This window comes from Acanthaster planci, linkage group LG03 (genome assembly GCF_054643075.1).
Source record: "Acanthaster planci isolate LZ-2023a linkage group LG03, COTS_SCS, whole genome shotgun sequence".
In the NCBI taxonomy this organism is placed as follows: Eukaryota; Metazoa; Echinodermata; class Asteroidea; order Valvatida; family Acanthasteridae; genus Acanthaster; species Acanthaster planci.
The window spans coordinates 3,696,217-3,715,016 of NC_141779.1; the positions used below are offsets into that span (position 1 = coordinate 3,696,217).

At 41.8% G+C, this 18,800-nt stretch overlaps 2 protein-coding genes across 4 annotated transcripts in view; one reads left to right on the forward strand and one right to left on the reverse strand.

Moving 5' to 3' along the window:
- Window positions 1–4,032: 4,032 nt before the first annotated feature.
- Window positions 4,033–8,666, forward strand: LOC147799563 (proton-coupled folate transporter-like). The gene is made up of 5 exons (XM_087134655.1): window positions 4,033–5,311; window positions 5,672–5,803; window positions 6,169–6,252; window positions 6,822–6,978; window positions 7,500–8,666. Exons 1-5 carry the CDS (start codon window positions 4,291–4,293, stop codon window positions 7,558–7,560), a joined length of 1,455 nt encoding a protein of 484 aa, XP_086990781.1. The 5' UTR covers window positions 4,033–4,290; the 3' UTR covers window positions 7,561–8,666.
- The window catches only part of LOC110986072 (NACHT domain- and WD repeat-containing protein 1-like), a 33,438-nt gene continuing 20,394 nt past the window's right edge, over window positions 5,757–18,800 (reverse strand). The window contains exons 9-15 of one of the 3 annotated variants that reach the window (XM_087134653.1): window positions 16,697–18,408; window positions 14,966–15,514; window positions 13,426–13,667; window positions 12,387–12,534; window positions 10,676–10,787; window positions 8,672–8,700; window positions 5,757–5,817 (exon numbers count right to left, since the gene is read on the reverse strand). In XM_087134653.1, coding sequence (XP_086990779.1) covers window positions 5,791–5,817; window positions 8,672–8,700; window positions 10,676–10,787; window positions 12,387–12,534; window positions 13,426–13,667; window positions 14,966–15,514; window positions 16,697–18,408 — 2,819 coding nt within the window. In that variant the 3' untranslated portion in view covers window positions 5,757–5,790. Of the gene's footprint in view, window positions 5,818–8,115; window positions 10,788–12,386; window positions 12,535–13,425; window positions 13,668–14,965; window positions 15,515–16,696; window positions 18,409–18,800 lie in introns of those variants that run through there. The other 2 variants (XM_087134654.1, XM_022247689.2) reach the window with 2 other exon arrangements.

Consider the following 18,800-nt stretch of genomic DNA (forward strand, 5'->3'; position numbering starts at 1 on the left):
GCATGCTAACTGACATGGAAGTTGAGTATTTTCCACCGAGTCCTCACCCACTCTACTGCCAAGCTGCTGGATTGAGCACCGGCATGCTAACTGACATGGAAGTTGAGTATTTTCCACCGAGTCCTCACCCACTCTACTGCCAAGCTGCTGGATTGAGCACCGGCATGCTAACTGACATGGGAGTTGAGTATTGTCCACCGAGTCCTCACCCACTCTACTGCCAATCTGCTAGATTGAGCACCGGCATGCTAACTGACATGGAAGTTGAGTATTTTCCACCGAGTCCTCACCCACTCTACTGCCAAGCTGCTGGATTGAGCACCGGCATGCTAACTGACATGGAAGTTGAGTATTTTCCACCGAGTCCTCACCCACTCTACTGCCAAGCTGCTGGATTGAGCACCGGCATGCTAACTGACATGGAAGTTGAGTATTTTCCACCGCGTCCCCACCCACTCTACTGCCAAGCTGCTAGATTGAGCACCGGCTTGCTAACTGAAATGGAAGTTGAGTATTTTCCAGGGCGTCCCCACCCACTCTACTGCCAAGCTGCTGGATTGAGCACCGGCTTGCTAACTGACGTGGAAGTTGATTGTTTTCCACCAAGTCCTCACCCACTCTACTGCCAAGCTGCTGGATCGAGCACTGGGATGCTACATGTAACTGACGTGAATTCACGAACTAGGACTACTTTGCAACTTAAAAGTTATATTTCCCAGTTTCTAAAGCCCTCTTTGCCCTGGACTTTGTTTGGTTAAATTTACGGAGATGATGGTTTCTTTGAACTGGGCCGTGCAGTCATTTCAACGTCTGCCCAGGAAGAATTTCTGAGGCAGAAAATGTAGTGCAGATAGCACAAGTCTGTAACAGCATGGAAAGAAGGCCCAGTAGAGTGTATATTCGGCCCGAGCACAATGGCATGCTGCAGACAGGGAAACTATGCATGCGCATTGGATATTTCACCTCAGTGTGGCATGTGGCACATACTTCCAATAAATCTGTTCCTCTTTTGGTCCCAAATCATGGCAGAAATTATTATTGACACAGAAGATTAACAGGTGTCAAGAGTGCTCCATTTTAAGATAATGATTAGATTGGGGCATTTACAAAAAGCAATGTTTATCATTTTAGATTCTAATTTCATTTTACAGTACACGGATGCCAAAAGGGAAAAAACAGACTGTAAAAACAGGCGTCATTTACCATAAAAATGAATGCCAGATTGTGTCAATCAGAACGTCAAACCCTCAAAAGGGTCGGTTTTGTTTAAATGTTGGAGAAATCTGTAAACGGATTTGAAACTTTTTTTGCTAAACGGTTAAAAATCCCACCTTCAGTTGTTGTTACATGTGCCTAAGAATTTCTTTTCTACTGATTAACAAGCAAAAAAAAACCACTTCAATGTATCTTTTTAGGTAAAACTTTCATATCATTTGATCTATTACTGTAACAGCGAGATGAGCAGTGCATACATGTAGTCAGGGCGTGATGATTTTTCACTTCTCGTGAAACTTTTAAGGTGAAATTGGTGAAAAATCCAAAAAATAAAAAAAAGATAAAAGAGAAAGTGGTGGGAAGTCAAGATACGTCAATTGAAAGGTTTTTTTTTCTTGTTTTTCTCTCAAACTGCATCACTAAACCACAGTTACATGTAGTTAGTCACTAAAACAAGGTTATGCAGGATTTCAATGGTCCCTAGGGAATAGGGTTAAGGGAAAATTAGGGTGTCTGTATATTTGGAACTTTTTCCCTTAGTTTTTTGGTATAGGATATGGAATGGCCACCAATTGACCAATCAGAGTGAAGAATCAAGACTCAGCGATGTCATCCCAACAGCGAGAATGTCTACCGTTACGTTAGCTGCTGTGTCAGGGTGCATTCCATCAAATCATTGTATTTCTGCATGTGAGCTCATTAATATTTTGTGATCCCACAGGATTTTTACAATAAGACTGGCCATAATCAGGAGGCATCATAGAAATATTTCTATAAATCCAAAATTCCAGTTCGGGGTATTTCTTTCACAAAAAGCCCCAAATTGCAGGCCTATTTTGGATAGGTGGGCGGGTACATTGAAAAATGAGCACTTACTATAGTGCTGTTTAGGTATCTTCCTTGAAAGACGAATAAAAAAAAATATTTTTGTGGCTAACCCCCATGAAATTGAAACGAAAAGTGATCTTCTGGCCATAATTTTGAATTTCCAGTGAAAAAACGTAGGCCTAAGCCAACCTCTTCACGAGTCAACAGGCAGCGCGATTTTGGTCCGATTTTGCACGGTTTTCTGTGGGCGTGTATTCGGTGTAGTGCAATCATCTGTCTTTACTTCCCTAACCATGCTAACATCTCACTTTCATCTCACGACAGTTGATTTAACCACTACACTAATCAGTCAAGAGTGAAAAGACATCAAATAACGCTGAATTCTAGGACACTGAAGCCGTAGAAATAAGACTTTAGTACCAAGAAAACTTACCAACATGGAGCACGCTCTTCGTTTTCACTTCAAATTTTATGCGCGTGCTCTAAAAAGAACAGGAACCCATGCACAAATTGAATGTGAATGAACGCTGAGACGTCTAGGAATAATGTCGATTGCTTTCTGCGGCAAATACTACAAGAGGGCGCTGTGGCAGCTAAAAATATTCATCACGTCTACGGTCTCGGATCGACCCGCGGTTGGAAAAAAAATAATAAAATAAAAAAAATTAAAGAGCACAAGAAGATTACTTTTGGATTCATTATCAGTAAACATCAGGGAAAACTCTTCCCAAAGGACAACAAAAGAAGAATATCTAAGCATCAACAACTGAAGTTTGTTTTGTTTCTGCAAGGTCAAAATACATGTAGGCCTAAATGAGGGCAAAGGAAATTTCCATTAATCCCGACTGAATTGTAAAATGAACTTAAACAAAAAACGAAGCACAGGATTACAGTCTGCCACTCAGTTTTCTGTAGCATGTGCAAAATAATATATAGACCAACTCTACGTGCAGACAAAAACATCACAGCTCTAGCTCTGCCCGGCACATACAAAACTTGACTCGGAGATCATCTAAAATGGCCGGTTTCATCTTTTTCTCTTGAGCTATTGAAGCTGCGCAGTAAGGCAAAACCCCTCCTCCTACTCTCCAAACACTTCATGAAAACTGTTGTTTACATTTATTTTACTACTCAACTGAAATATCTTGTTTAAATTGATTTAAGATTTTGCTATAACCGCTAAAAAGATCAGGATTTTTAGGAGCTTAAACAGTACGTGATTCTGCTCATCAGGACTGATGATCCGAATAATACTGGCCAATAAAAGTCAGGTGCAGCCTGGCCTTGCTTCCAATTATATCCAGCAGTCGCTTCAATAAACAGTCAAACCTCAATAAGAAGAGCACTGTTAATACAAGGTTCCTGTTATAACAAGGAAAAAGTTTAGGTCCCGAGTCTTTGTGTTTCTTGGTTTTCCACTCCTGATGATACAAGGTTCCTCTTAAAACAAGGTAATTTGTAAAGTCCCAAGAACCTCTTCTTAACGAGATTCAACTGTAGACCATCAAACATACATCATAGGGAAGAGGGCGGATATGCAGACAAATTAACCAGACAGCATAGCCCTGAACTCACAAGCCGGCCACACAAACATGTTGCTTTTGTGCCCTGCGATGGCTGTAGGGCCTATAGGGACCCAGTCGGGCCAGGCGGAGTCTGCTTCGGCCATCACAAGTATTGAAAGGGGGCACAACCGACACTTCTTTTCCATAGGTGCCACTCTGTCTTTTTCATTTAAAAAGAATAAATCGTGCCAGTGCTCACAGAAATACATTTACTGAGTCTAAAACGTAAACACAAATAACTTGACGCAGTGTGCTTTTGCATGGCAGGTTGCAAACTCTGGGTCACTCTCAGAGAGTCCACAGTGTCCTATCCGTATACGGAAGTTGAACAAGTACAAAGGCATACCGCCCAGTCATCGTGCACACATTTAATGCAATGACAGGACTCCACCGCGCATATCGTAATTGCCAGCCAGTACATCTCGTCACGTCTGGGGTCACGTAAGGACAACGTGAAGTTTTGTGGTGATTTTAGCTTCAACGAAGTTCTGTGTCAATGCTGGGATCAATATGTTAGAACTCACGGCGATGAGTTCGGTTGTTTAACGTCATCACCAGCTGCAAAAAAAGAGGCGTTTATTATTGCTCCCACAGCCTGTTGAACACGACAACCACGTTTTAGTAATCCTGGTGGGTTAAGTAGCGCTAAAAGGGGAACAGTATAGGCCTAGGCCTATTCGACATGGAGACGCGCAACGAGGCAGACAGATCACCCAACTGTGAAACCGAGCCACTGGTGAACAAGGCTGCGTTAACGTTGTCTGGAAGAGAGAGGGCGATGAGTCGATGGGTGACGGTCGAGCCCGTACTCTTCCTGGCTTCCGCCAGCTCCATCGTGACGAGTATCCTGCGCATCCAGTACGTGTTGGTGAGAGTGCAAGAGTCGTACAACTACACCGTTCACAAAGACTCACCTTGTCGAGACCGGAATCAGACTGCCAACTCCACGGATGACGACACTGAGGCACAGATCCAGGCGGACGCAGCTCATTGGATGTTGCTCTTCAACCTCGTCGGAGCTTTTCCAGGCTTCGTGTCTGCCATCATCCTCGGAGCCTTGTCCGACCGGTTCGGCCGCAAGATGTTCCTCGCCCTCTCCACCTTTGGCAGTGTCGCGTTCGCCGGCGTCTGTACGGCCGTCATGGTCTTCAACCTTCCTCTGGAGGTATTTTTCGCCGGTGATCTTGCCATGGGCCTGACAGGAGGCCTGACGCTGATGCTCGCAATATCCTTCTCCTACATCGCAGACGTCACCTCCAAGGAGGAGCGCACTTTTAGGCTAGTTGTGATCGAGACGGTCTTCGTCTTTGCTGGACTTATACAGATCGGCATGGAATATCTCAATGAAGCTCTTGGCTTTGCAACAGCGGCTGGAATCGCGACAACTCTCGGTGTCCTTGCCGGTGTCTACTTGATGATACCCGGTGCTCTGATCGAAACGATCCAGATGAACAGTCAGCAATCGGATGGCCAGAAACAGAAACTTACACAAAGTCTACGGAACATCAGACGATTGCTATACCTCAAGGGAGGCGCCGTGCGCACCTGTTGCTTGCTTCTCATCTACGCTACCTGTTTTTCGTTGACGCCTTTGGTATCGTCAGGCCAGGTTCGAATCTTGTATGCTCAAGCCGAACCCTTCTGTTGGTCATCGATGACTATCGGATATTACACCGCGTTTGCATGTGGTATCCCGTTAATTGGTAAGTATATGTCACTTGGATTCAAATCTCAATGACAGCCCAAGGTACATACTAACAAAGTATCACAGCTCGGGTTGAGCTGGTTGAATGCACGTAAGTTTCAAATACATGTTGTTGTTGGTATTCCTGCATTTTCTGAATCGATTGGAGAAATACTGATTTTTTTTAAAGTGATGGTTCAGAGTGATCGCCCTCAATTCATCTCTCCGAAAAATTTGTCCTTATTTTTCCTGATTGCGCAAAGATCGATGTTTAAAGGCGGTTCATAAATTTATAATCGAAACTTACATGTAAATTTACAATATCAGTATAGAGTTTCATATTAAGATCTTGAACATACCGGTATGTTAATGCAATTAGGTAACATTGGAGGCTTCAAGTTGTTGACAAGATGTTTCAGTGACCATTGGATCTTCCAAATCGGTTGCATCAGTGCTATCTTGGCGTTTGCGGCTATGGGGCTCGTCAGAACATCGACACTATTTTTCTTGGGTAAGCAGTTCATCCTTAAATGGTAAGCAGCATTTAAACCAAGCTTATCATGACGCAGTCATTTTCATGTACATAAAACACATTTGAGTACCCTTTTTAAATAGCATACCCGTATAACAATTCCCTCCTTAAAATAAAAGACATATATATCATACAGCTGATTCCAATGACCAACGTCTCAAATGAAGTATAACTTACACAATATTGCATTCAACTCACACGAAACATTCGGTTGTTTCTTTTTGGACTGACTTTTTTCAAGAGTTGCCCAAACCACGTTTTCTTTCCCGTACCTTCAGCAGCGGTATGTCATTGTTGTAACAATGTAGGTTGGGAAAAATGACTATCTGCCTGATTATTTGCAGCGCTAATCCTCACAGTGTTTGCGGGACTGTGTTTCCCTGTTATCAGAGGTTCGCTATCCAAACTGGTCCGGGCAGACGAACAAGGTATGTTCAAAAATTAAAAGTAAATACAGAAATCACGAAACGAGACCGACAAAACGGAGAGTGTGTTCGATAGAGACTGCAAGTTAGCATTAGAAGAACGGCCTTCGTTTCTCTATTCTTGAAGCCAATTAACAGTTAATGTGTGCTCAATCGATGCTCTTCTTTAGGTTTAATAAGAAGTGTTAAGTTTTGATGGAAAAATAGAGTTCTAAACGGAGGCATGATGTCATCAAAAATTTGAAAACTGCAATTTTCCCGCAAATTTCTTAATTAAATTTTGTTTTCTCCTTTTTAATGAACGGGAAGCCACTTTCCTAGTTTTTTATTTGCTTCAATGACGCCGTTCACAATGACGTTATTAATTTTATCTCCCACGAACGCCTGACTGCGTTCGTGTGTTATTAATCTCGATGACCACTACTCTGTCAATAATTAACTACCTGCAGTACGCGGAATGTCTAAATTGGCAAACTTGATCACTGCTGTCTTTGCAAATGCACCTGACATCTGAAATGCAATGGATAAAGATGCAAGAACAACGCCTTCTCTTTGATTTCCTGCTTTTTCAGGTGTTGCCTTTTCATTCTTCGCCTGTGTTGAGAACTTCGGCACGTACATTTCTCCGATTGTCATTAACGCGGTCTACATGGCTACTGTGGCATTCCAACCAACGTTTGTGTATTTTATGATAGCAGGAGTCACTTTCATTCCATCTATATTAGTCGCGTACGTCATTTTGAGTACTTTATATACACAGGCCCCTATCAACCTTAAACTGCTGGGATATTCTAGTAATTTCTTGCTTAATATGTGTTTCATTTGCAGAGTGAAATTAAATATTTGAAATGCTTTTATTTAAAAATTCCGGAGGATCAAATGTGAAATTCCATTTAATTGCAGCAAATGAATATTTCACACTGCGTTTGGAAGCGCTTAATTCTTGATTTGTGGCTGATAGTCTTTTAAAATATGTCCTCGTTTGGACAACTTTTCATAACACTTTTTCATGAGTGGCTATTAAAATAAAAATCGGTACATGAGCTAACTTTGAAAATCATGAGACATTTTCACATTGTTGTCTGTTCAAAATGCACAGAATCGATGTTTCATACTCTTAATTTGTTCCACTAATATCCAACCCAGAAAAAACCACACTTCCACTTTTTTCTTTACAGGGCTTAGCAAAGCATGTAGAAGTTTATACTTGCTCCGTAAAATGTCGACTTTGCTTCTGTTTTTCTGGACAGGCTTTTTCACGTCATCAACAAACGGTACAGCGATTCTCATCACCTGGCACCCAACCTTTAGCGGACATGCAGACAGTGAGTTAAATCTTGAAACTGGGAAGTAAACTTGGAGAAAGTAAAATGTACTCAATCCTTTTATTCTAAAGGCAAACTATAAAAAGGTTGAAGCGGCTGTACTTATCGAAAATGTTGGAGAGGTGTTTTTTTATTACCGAGTTAGCGAGGTACTCGAAGAAATGTTGAATTTTAAGGCATATTTTATTTTGCTTTAATTAATTCCATTAATGTTTGTTTTGTATTTATATGTTAAATTATGCTATTCTGTATTCCTGATTAACTTCTTGTTCTTTGTATCTGCCGGATGTCAAGAGAATGGAAAAGAATTGGCACTTTTGTTCATATTATACACTGCGATAAAAACTCTTTCAGGTAAAAGTCTTCATTTAGTTTTCTGTAGGGTTTAACATTCCGATGTTATTGCTGCAGCAGTCCATTTTTACATTCTATTTTTTTTCTTTCAAAAGTGGAGAACAATTTTCCACAAATTTCAATTATTCGAAGACAAGAGAGCAAAAAAGACCTGGGGTTGATTCAGAAAGAAAAGGGAATTTAGTAATTTGCTTAAATTTGTATTTTATTGTTTATGACATCACACAATATTAAAATGACAAAACAGTCAGCCTTCAAAATATGATATTTTGGTTCTAAACAATTTGGGGTACTCCTCATGCACAATATATTTAGGGTTAATGAAATTATTTAGTATCAACTATAACCAAAAAGTAACACAATCAATCAGCCTCTAAAATCTAACATCTTCGGGAAGCAAACACTTTGTGGTTATTCCTCATGCATGACAATTAGGGTTAATAACATTACATAAACAATAACAAAGTGATTAAAACATACAAAGGTAAAAATCCCTTAGAGTGCATTTGAACTTTATATATGAAACCCTTGGGTTCATTCTCGGATTACAAAGGTCCTATTTAACCAATAAAATGCTGAACAGTCAGAGATTTGGAATAAAAACTGTTAACAAGGTGTTTCAATGCTTTTTTGTTGCTTTTAATGAAACTTTTTTTCAAAAACACGAAAGCTGGATTTATTTGTTTAGAAATATAACAGAAAGGTTGGCATTAAACCTGAGACGTTCAAAAAACCCAACTTACCCTGCATGGTCTGGTCTGCATTGAATTCCCTGAAATGAACATTCATGTTACACATATGAAAGAGGAATACATTTCTTTAAAAATGTATTTTAAAAATGAGCTTCATAGGTGTTGAATACATCTTAAAATGGAAACAATAAAATAAAAACAACTATACAGTGGTTATAAGCTATTAACTACAATAAAGGTATTTGGGCCTGTTGACAATACCCAGGCACTTCCTTAATACTAGAACTCTGAGTGATTGCAGTGAAAACTGTGATAAATAGAAGGACTATCTCCTACAAAATCTTAGACACACACTTAGTCTATGGATCAATTGCACACGGTGAAATATTTGCAAGCAAAACTGCAAAACTTCAAAGTTCAAAACTGAGTGCAAAACTTAAAAGAAAAATCATGCATACATTATCAAAACTTTGAAAGAAAAGTCGAAGCAATGAAAGTGTGTTAGAAACATTTTTATTCAACTGCACATTTTTCTTTGGTTAATGAAAGCTATCTCATATCTACTACATTAAGTTAAATGAATTTAAATTGCAATTAACATGTAATTTGAAAATAACCATGCTTCCCTTGACAACTAACGGCGCTGTTGCTGTGCTGTCGTCCAGGGAAGACACAGTTCAGTGCACCCAACCTTACACAGCTATACTTGTGGGGTGTTCCCGGTGTTCTCGTGTGCAAAACTCCCGCACAACACGCACAAATTTTCACATCACTCCCATTTGAATTTGCAAAACAGACAGATTTTCTCTTTTCCAACCAAACGCCACGGCTGCTCAAGCAAAAGTGACCGGGGGTAACTCTCTCCAGTGCTACTAATATTTTTAAGGTCACGCCAGTAACTAGTTCGAGGCATTAAATCACCATGCCAGCAACCGCAAGTGAACACTACTGACCCACTTGGTGACAAGAGCTTCCAATGTCCCGCGGTGATAAATTATTTGAAGCTGCAATTTATTTTGCCTCAAATTGATTAAAATACTTCATTTTGCGACAGATGAATGGCACCTGAAAATTCCTCCTTTTTGAGTAAATCTGAAATATCTATTTCGTGAAATCCTTGTCGGGTACCATCTCAGTACCCCACAAGTACCCTATGGGGTACATCCCATTGTTGCGGTACCCCACAAGCCCCTCTATACACGCGCAAACCTCTACATATTTCTGTTCGTATTATGAATCCAGAATGTTCACACTGCAAACACGTCTGAGAACACGTTTCTTAACATTCTTATTTCTCCAAAGAAAAAATGAATTCAGTCCAGCAAAATCTTTTACAAATACTTTAAGTTTTTTGCACACAAACCAATGCACCAGTGAGGTTTTCTTCTCAGGATGATGTCACAATTTTACTCATGAATATGGAAATATATATTTGCAAAATGCAAAACAAAACACAAAGGCAACAAAATACCCTTCAATTGAAAATGAGGTCAACTAAGACACAAAGATGCATCCTGGATGTTTGTATTCAAAACAATACATTGCAAAGAATTCTTTAATATCACTATAAAAATAAAGTTGTTTGAAAAGAACTACAAAGCCTCACACACCTCGTTGAAACAGTATAGGTTATCTGGTCAAAAATATATCAATACTGCTTCACAATGTAATCTCGTTAGATGAATTTGTAATGTCTTGAGTATTCTAAGCATATACAATTCCCACACAGACTCACTTCAGGCCCCAATTTTTAGACTGCTCATGTAAAAAATCTTTAAGGCACTTCATTATGAAAGTATTTGCACGCATTTGTTGCAAGAGACATGATGGATATTATGTTATGACAATTGCTTAACCAGAAGTTTTTTTCTCATACGTCATGTTAGACTGTTACACAAATTTTTGACAATTTTTTCTTACGTTTTTGGTTGTTTTCATAACGACTATTGTAAGGACTTGAACCATTAGAGGCATTCCCACTGACCCCAGGGCTGACCTCCGACCTCAAGGGCTGCAAGTTCAAGCTCTGTCTAGTACCCTGCTTATCCGTCATACCTCGATCAGCATCCTCCAGTAATAGGTCCAGCATGGCGATGGTACCTGACTGGTTTGTGGCGATGAAACGGTAGTGGTCTTCAGCAATCTCCACATATTTGAAGAATTTAATCTAAATTGGCAAATAAAAATGTTCAGATTACGTTGTGTACGACAAAACTATTTCCTTGCTTTGGTAGTCTGAAACTTGAAGGTTAACCCTAACCCCCCAAGGGTTGCTGGACCTGACCTTACCCATTCACACAAAGTTAAACACCCATTTGGGACATTGTGCACAGAGGCTGTTGGACTTTTGCAAAAGCCAGCTGTTATGGGCCTACTAGACCTATCCCCACAGAATTAAACACTTTACTACTGTTTACTACTGTGTGGTTGGGGAAGGTTAGGGTTAAGGAAGGTCTATATTGGTTGATTCAACAACCAGCTCAATGGAAGATGAAAACATTTCACAATGGCCACAGCACTTGTCGCTAACATCAATACCGTACATGACACTAAACACAGTAACAGAGGCGCCATGACATTACCATCACAATCTCCTGATAGTTTCCATTTTTACCATGACTTAAACACTCCACATCCTCTTAAACCCCCCAAGGCAGACAACAAAATGAAATCAAAGGGTGCTCTCTGTTTAAAAAAAAAAATCAATGTCCATTTCAATGTCAAAACTGACAGGTGAATTGTGTTCCGTCAATTTTTTGACTGAATAAGGGAACGGCGGTTTTCTAGAAACATGAATTGCTCTATTGTTGGTTCAAACTTAAGCTTGCATGCCTTTTTAAATGTAAAAAAATTCTCCAGGGTGTTGAAGTAAACATAAAAATGTAATAAAATGTAGAAACATCCACACATGAAAGTTTTGTGCCATAAATGAGTTGTACATCTTCACAATTTCTACTGACAAATTTGTTAAAAGAGATGGCCAGACAATATCTGAAGCTAGTTGACTTTACATATTCATAACAACCCAGATCCCATCTCTCTGGTCAAAATTAAGGAGACCAATCCTCACCATCCCGAAAAAAGTCTGAATCTGTTTGCCGCATGTACTTTTTTCCACAAGAAATTGAATAGCAACCAATATTGGGGATAAGGGGTATGGAAACACATATTGAACATATTCAAAAACTGTAAGTTTAAACATTCCATGAAGAGGCAGTTTGAAAAATCACTGTTGAATTTCCAACAAATTTTGCATATAGATACAATTACAATTTAATTCTATTTAAATGGGACAGTTGAAATTGAAATCAAGCACATCAGCAGGACAGCTGTTATAAAACAAATACTGACCACTTTATATCATGGTTTAGTAAAAACTCGCATCCCTCAGCAAGCCACGAAACTTTCTATTTTCCCTCAGCTTCGCCTCTGGAAAAATAGATCACCTCAGAAAGCTAGTTCCTCTTCACCACTCAAACAATGAATATTTGTACACTGCACCAGAGCTAGGATTTTACTAGCGGGGACTCACAACGGGGGCATCAGCATCTCATGAGGGGCACCAGCTTTCAGTGGTGCATTTTTTTTTTTTTTGGGGGGGGAGTTTTTGTTAGCCTTGTTCAATATCCATTCATCCACTTTTTGTTTTCAGTGGGGGGCACCGGGGGGGAGGGAACCGGGGGCACATATCCCGTGCCCCCCCGGCGACGCCACTGCACTGTACTCATACGTCCTTTGTGGATTTCACTAAAATGGGTCTACTCACCTGTGACTGGCAGTCAAATGAAGCCAACAGGTTGGCGTGTTCCAGACTCCAAGCCTTGATGGTGCAGTCTCGTGAGCTGCTCAAGACATACTTGTTATTGGCTGTCACGCTGACTGACATCACAGCGTGGGTGTGACCAACCAAGTACCTGTTGACAGTTTCCAGAGACAAACAACAGAAAACTAAAAATGATTCTTATGTACCATAATAACTTTTGGAATGCAAGAGGTTCATCAAAACCAAATAAGCCCCCCCAAAAGAAATAAACTAAAGATACGTACTACATGGAAGGAATGAATCCCTGAAAAGTCCAGTCAGAAATCCTTCCACAACACCAGTCATAAGTAACAGAGTGAACAATGATAAAAAAAGGAAAAGCTTTTGTCGACAATGCATTTGAATAGTTCATGACTTGGCTTAAGACTGGATCCCTTGTGATGGATTTGCAGGGACATGGAACGGACTCAACTACAACTCTGCACTACAGAACAAGAAACTGCTCGGGGAACCCAGACTACTCTTTCATGGGCAGGAGAGCTCAGGGCAACATAATGTGAGGAAAATTAACGTGCTGAGCAAAAATCAGTGAAGTGCAAGCAAACAGTAATTATCAAGATTTTTCCTGCAGGCCTATTTGATAAGTGTGACTTGAAATTACGCATGAGTCTATGGTTGCGGCTGCTGCGTGTAATTGTCAAGCTATAGTCAAGTGATTGGAAATGGCCCTCGAACCAACTTTGTGAAGCTGGCCAAAATTTCAACTTCAGGGGGACAGACAATTTCTAAACAGGGTATGCCCTAAATTCTTGACCTCAAAGACAACTGCCGGGTCAGAGCGAGGCTGGCAAGTTGGGGGGGGGGGTCCTGCAGGAGTTGCAGAAGAACTAGTGTCAAAGGGCATAGTTTTGTTGTCAAAAGCTTGAGAGCTAGACGTAGCTGCTATAAGCCTCGAGCTGGACCAAAAAAGGACGTTATTTTCCTTGCAGTGGAGACTCCTTTTGTGACAATATGAAATGGTAACATTTCAGCTGGACAGTACCTCCTCTTATTCCCTTGGAAATCCCAAATCAGCAACTGGTCCCGGCCGACGTGTGCCCCTGAAACCAGGTAATGGCTCTGTTGATCAAAGGCTAAACAGACGATGGTGTCACTGTACAGGCCGGTCAGTTCCGCCATCAGGCTGCCCAGGGAAGTCCTGCCCAGGGACCAGACTTTGATGGTGCCGGTGTTGGAACCAGAGGCCACAAACCTGCAGTTGGGTGATACCTCCATGGATGTGACCTACAAGCAAGGAAATGGGATCATCAGTGGAAATAACCTCTTCAAACGTCCTCTTTGGAAGACGTAAACAGGCAGGGTGTTCCTACTTCAAAATGCAGAGGCCATTTACACCAGTTTTGGTGCATTCTCTACGTAGCACCATGTGACATCTATCCTGGTCCTCCATGGAGACTGAGCATGAATGCAGCACTCAAGCGGCTGTGGGCCACGGCCAAGCCTGTGGAAAATATCACTCTGCGACATAATCTCAGTTTTGAAAAAGCGACGACACAAGTGAGAAATGTCGCACAAGCCTTTTGTTAATGACCCCCTACCGGTGGGATTAGCATCTGTTAAGTCCGACTCTCTATGGGACTGGCCATTTTCAAACTTCAGCATTTCCAGCCAAAAATAACGCTGCACTTGGTGCACATGCATTGTGGAATGATACCCGTTCAAAGAACAATGTGCACACCTTGTTTAGATACTAGGAGTGTAACTATGCTCAATTGAAACGATCACCAAAAAAAAAAAAATAAAATAAAAAAGGGGGCTGCACATGTACATGTATGCCCTCTGACACTAGTAGGGGTGTAACGATTCATCGATGCATTGATGATTGCAATATTGAAATGTTGCGATATGGTACCACAATACAAAACTGTGTATCATGATGCTGAAAGAGTGGGGCTAATACACTTGAACATGAAAAAAAAAATTGGAATCAGGGAAAACAAAAAGGCAACCATTTAGAGGATGATAGATTGGGCGTAGGCCTTCAAAATGTGGTCAAACGTAGCCCGTCTGCCGGCAAAACTGGGTTAAGAAGGGTAAGGGCAAGGTGACGCGCTCGACGACCACGCAACGTGTCCCATGCACTAAACAAAAGGCCCTACAGAAATGACTGTCGCACCAAACAAAAATGGAATCGCTTGCCAAGATGGCTGGGGAAAAAAAATCTGTAAGGTCGTTTGATTCAAACTGTGTCCAGCGCTGTACTGACAATCAATTCTTTTTTGAGCTACTTCCTGTGACTTGAACTCTTTTTAGTGGCAGAATGTGAATTTCCTGCATGTGACTGATGGACTGTAAAACGTGGCACAGCACAAAATAATGCCTGAAGTGTATTCTGACGCAGGCTGACAACAGTCAGCTATCATGCTGCTGGAGTGGTTACGGTGTGGGGCTGAAATGTTCTCCACTTCTCCATCACTAAAAAAGCTGGTTTTACTTGTAGGAAACCAGACCGTGTGTCTCACAGGCTGAACCTAATTTTTTTCATAAATAAAAGGGTTTAATGAACCTTTTTTATAGATTACCTGTGCATGTGTCATAGTAGCCAGACAGTTGCCCATGAGGTCATCCCATGCCTTGACCTCTCCAGCCATCTTGGAGGCAGACAGGTACATTGAATTCTCCTGATTGATCACTGCTCTCAGGATGGTGGTGGCCTCTGAGTGACCGTCTAGCCGAAATTTCTCCTCCAGTTGGTTTGACCCGTCGCACACCCTGACCGATTTGTCAGACACATCCTTGGAGCTTACAAGAATGGTCTGCCTCGGGGCCAGAGCCATTGCTGTAATGCCCTTCTTGAAGAGAGGTCGGCGCCAGACTTCGGAGCCTGTTTCTAACTGGAAAGCTACCACCTCACCAGTGTCGGTGCCACAGACTACAGTCTCCTGCGCTTCCAGGATCTCCATGACAACAGAAGCACAGCTTACGGACTTGAAGCATTCGGCATCATCCAAACACAATTTCCAGAACTTTGTCTGCTTATCCTTACTTCCTGACACACCGATTACAGAGCTTGTACCCTTATACAATGCTACGCATTGGCCAGATAGCTCATGACAGTCTCTTTTCGTCACCTAAAATAAGACAAACAAATATGAAAACTTTACCAAGCCCCCAATTTCTAAGGCCATGAAGAATTCAAAACAATGTTATGAATGTAGAAAAAATGTTTTAATCAAGACCAATAATATTAAGACCACCACATGACCCCACAAGACCAACACAAGACCTCCAGTTGCTAACTTCAGGTTGCTGGCTAGTCAACTCAACTGCAACAAACTATTCCTCTGTCACTGTTCACTCGGCTACTTGTTTCTGGTCTTGAGTTTGGTGTTGTGTTTGACCTTGTGTCTGTTCTTCTCTCTGGTCTTGCGTCTGGTCTTGAGTTTGGTCTTGAGTTTGGTCTTGTGTTTGGTCTTGAGTTTGGTCTTGTGTCTGGTCTTGTGTCTGGTCTTGTGTTTGGTCTTGAGTCTGGTCTTGTGTCTGGTCTTGTGTTTGCTCTTGTGTTTGGTCTTGAGTTTGGTCTTGTGTTTTGTTTAGTACCTGGTCTTGCATCTGGTCTTGTGTCTGGTCTTGTGTTTGGTCTTGTGTTTAGTCTTGTTTCTGGTCTTGTGTCTGGTCTCGTGTTTGGCCTTGCATTTGGTCTTGTTTAGTCTTGTGTTTGGGCTGGTGTCTGGTCTTGTGTTTGGTCTTGTGTCTGGTCTTGTTTCTGGTTTTGTGTCTGGTCTTGTGTTTGGTCTTGAATTTGGTCTTGTGTATTGTCTTCTGTTTGGTCTAGTGTCCTGTCTTGTGTCTTTTCTTGAAAAGACCTTGTCCTTTGTTCTTTATAGATGATTTGATAAGTACCGGTACTTTATTTTATCCCACATCTTCCACATTGAATTACTGTGTACATGTATTTAATTTTCGTCATTTTTTTGTTTTGATTGATAGGTTTAGACCTGATTGGTCACTCGAGTAATCCACTTGTGGCACTGTGTTGGGTTGTTATCACATTTCCATTTTTTTTCATTTTTTAAACTTTGTCCTGACCTTCCTTTGACCCAGTCTTCCTGAACCAGGTGTCTTCAGATCTTGTTACTTTCCCAAAGTCTTATGTATTAAGTTAGCAGGGCAAATTTCCAGGTTACATTATTGACTATGGTATAAACTGGCCTCAATTAATTACATGTATGTACATGTATACACATAAAACTATGTATATATTTTCAAAAGCTGAAATTTATTATCTGGTAAGTTTGCTGAACTAAATTTACCTCTCCTTTGGTTGGTATCCACATCTTCACAGTTTTGTCATTACAGGCTGACAATACTCGGGAACCATCTGCCATGGTCACTACAGTAACATCAGAAATCCAGGATGAATGCCCCTTCAGTGTGTTGAGGCATCTCCCGTCCTCCAGGTTCCAGACTTTCAAGGTGTCGTCCTTTGACCCGGTGATCAAAAACGACGGTCCGTCGCCACTGCCCAAAACTCCTTGATGAGTCCAGGTGCACGTTATCAATCCATCGTGTCCCTTCAGGTCAATGATCATTGGATCCTCCCCCGGGAAGAGGTGACAGATTCGAGAGATGCTGCTGCTGTCTCGGAGCACAAAGGTAGAGTCTGAGTGGACCACAACACTCAAGAGTGGCTCTTTGACGGATGCTGAGAACTCTGACTCTAAGGTAAAGCATCCTGAGGATGGAGGAGGGAAAGACAGCGGCATTGACCAGATTTTGATCTGGCCATCTGAGCTGCCTGTCACAAGACGATTAGCGTCTGGGTTAAGACCAGCCCAGGTCACCCTCTTGCCATCATCGTACCCATCTTGGCAAACTGTGCACTCATATGATGTCAAAGACCACAATCTAAGCTTCCCTTCTTTGCAGACAGAGAGCAGGTTTTCTCCATGTACTGGAATGATGAAGATAACCTCTTCAGGATGTTGCATGGATGCGATTTTCTTGCCGTCAGCAAAGCTCCAAACGCATGCCAAGTTCCCTGGCTCGGCACAAGCAAATACCTTGGAATTTTCGTCGTCAACCTGGAGATTGCTAAAGCTCGTCAGGCCATCGGTTTCCAACTCCCCAAGACACTCCCCGGTGACCAAATCAAACTTTGCCAGGGAGTTCTTGCCAAAGACTGCATATCGGCCACTGTGGGTGACGCACATGTTTACTTTGCTGTTTTTGACCAGAGGAGCCCTGTCATTCTTCCTCTGCAATGTATGAACAACTTCCAGAGTGGACAAGTTCCAGACGTTGAACATTGGGTGACCCTCTGAGTCCAGACAAGCAGACAGCATCAGCTCCCCTGATGGTGTGCACATCACTTTCAAGACCAAACTAGGATGGCCTCCAAAGACGGTGCGTAAGGGCCCTCCTGGAGGTATCAGACAAGGTGCGCAGGGAACAAAGAGTGGGCGGTTAGTGCTCCTCATCCAATCTTTAGCCTGCTGAATCAACATCCCCAAGTTAGGAAATTTGCTGCCATAATCACCGATCCGTCCGATCAACTGTCCAGCCAGGGAGTAGGGATCGGCCTTGAGGTTACTGCTGGCCAAGTACATGGTCTCTACGAGGATGACTATTTCCTCGCTGACCTGGTGGAAATCTGTCATCAGCTCCAGGAAGCTGAAGGACACCAACTTGGTCAGGAGCCAGTTGAAGTTGCAGAGGACATGAGAGATCAACTCCGCCAGCATGCCTGCCTGGGCCAGGTGATGGGGCAGCTCAATCAGCTTCCTCCTGTTGTAGAAGCCTTTGCTGAACTCCAAGGGCTGCGGTGCCACCTGCCGATCGGCATCTGAAAAAACCTTCTTGCGTTTGTGCAAGGTGATCGGTCGAACCGTGCCTACACTGTAAGAGCCCAGGAACATTTCTGCAAGGAGTTGGTGGCGTGCCGAGACAATTTCTTCTCTGCTGAGGTAGCGGTCATCTGCTGCCTCAATGAACTGACGATGATACCATGCAACAACAGTCTTGCCTGTCAATCCAAAGCAAATTTGAAACAAAATAAATGGAATGAAAAGAAATCACCCAAGAGCCCAATCTGCAGAGGTGCACTTACAACTTCATGAAGCATGAAGTGGAATTCATAATACCTCAGTTTCACATGTATGTCAAAGTCAAGAGCCCTATCCAGTTTAAAATGTGCCATTAAGTGCATGTACTGGTTTAAAACCGCTCTGTCACAAGATGGGTTGAAAATAATTAAAAAACTGGTACATCATATACACCATACAGACACTTACGAACAAATGAAAATTAACAATACCACATTCTTGAGTGGAGCGAAGAGATGCCTAGGTTAGCTTAATGATCAGTGCACCAAATGAAATAACACCTTGAAAAGAAATCTGCTGTGTAATCAATATA